The sequence below is a fragment of the Otolemur garnettii genome, unplaced genomic scaffold, assembly GCF_000181295.1.
Source record: "Otolemur garnettii isolate 467f Iridium unplaced genomic scaffold, OtoGar3 scaffold00003, whole genome shotgun sequence".
Taxonomy (NCBI): Eukaryota; Metazoa; Chordata; class Mammalia; order Primates; family Galagidae; genus Otolemur; species Otolemur garnettii.
The window spans coordinates 37,581,446-37,582,616 of NW_003852398.1; the positions used below are offsets into that span (position 1 = coordinate 37,581,446).

Below are 1,171 nucleotides of genomic sequence, written 5' to 3' on the forward strand. Positions count from 1 at the left end.
CAATTCTCTTGCCTCAGCCTCCCAAGTAGCTGGGACTGCAGGCGCCCACCACAATGCCCAGCTACTTTTAGAGACAGGAGTCTCACTCTAGCTCAGGCTGATCTTGAACCTGTGAGTTCAGGCCATCCGTGCCCCTCAGCCTCCCAGAGTGCTGGGATTACAGGTGTGAGCTACTGTGCCTGGCCTTGCTTAAAATTTTTAAAACAAGCATTAAAATTACAAGTAAGAAGGGTGGCCTGTAGCTCAGTGGCAGGGCGCTGGCCACATACACGGAGGCTGGCAGGTTCGAACCCGGCCCAAGCCTGCTAAAACAATGACAACTGCAATAAAAAAAAAACAGTCTGGTGTTTTGGCAGGTGCCTGTGATCCCAGCTATTTGGGAAGCTGAGGCAAGAGAATTGTTTGAGTCCAAGAGTTGGAGATTGCTGTGAGTTGTGATGCCACAGTGCTCTACTGAGGGCGACAAAAGGGAGACTCTCAAAAAAACAAGAATTACAAGTAAGAAAACTGAACCAGGCTCTGCGCCTGTAGCTCAAATGGCTAAGGCACCAGCCACATACACCAAAGTTGGAGGGTTTGAATCCAGCCCGAGCCTGCCAAATAACAATGGCAACTACAGCTAAAAAAATAGCTGGGTGTTGGGGCAGGCACCTATAGTCCCAGCTACTTGGGAGGCTGAGACAAGAGAATCGCTTAAGCCCAGGAGTGGGAGGTTGCTGTAAGCTGTGATGACACGGCACTCTACTTAGGGCAACAGCTTGAGGCTCTGTCTCAAAAAAAGAAAAAGAAAAAGAAAATTGAAAACCAAAACATAAGTTATTAGTTTAAGAGAAATTGATCTAATATAGCCATTTATATCTCTTTTTAGATTAGCAAGAAAGGGAGAAATAAGGAAGCCCATGGAACTGCTGAACCCTTCCCCTAAGGGAACCTACCTGGTGTGGGGCTCCAGCAGGTATGAAGACAGCATCACCAAGGAACTGCACAATGGCCCAGCCTTGCACACCATACTCCTCATAGAGTCGCTTACGGAGGGTCTGGTCCAGGTACCAACTTTGGTCATGAATTGGGTCATGATCAGGAGGATTCTCTTGGCCTTGCTCTTCTCCAACCTGAAGCCATCATAAACATCCAAAGAAAGAAAATTTAAAATGTATTTATTTTTTTGAGA

At 46.9% G+C, this 1,171-nt stretch overlaps 1 protein-coding gene across 1 annotated transcript in view; it reads right to left on the minus strand.

Moving 5' to 3' along the window:
• Window positions 1-1,171, minus strand: part of KDM3B (lysine demethylase 3B) — a 93,381-nt gene that overhangs the window by 7,237 nt on the left and 84,973 nt on the right. The window contains exon 21 of the mRNA XM_012807071.2: window positions 936-1,112. Coding sequence (XP_012662525.1) covers window positions 936-1,112 — 177 coding nt within the window. The remainder of the gene's footprint in view (window positions 1-935; window positions 1,113-1,171) is intronic.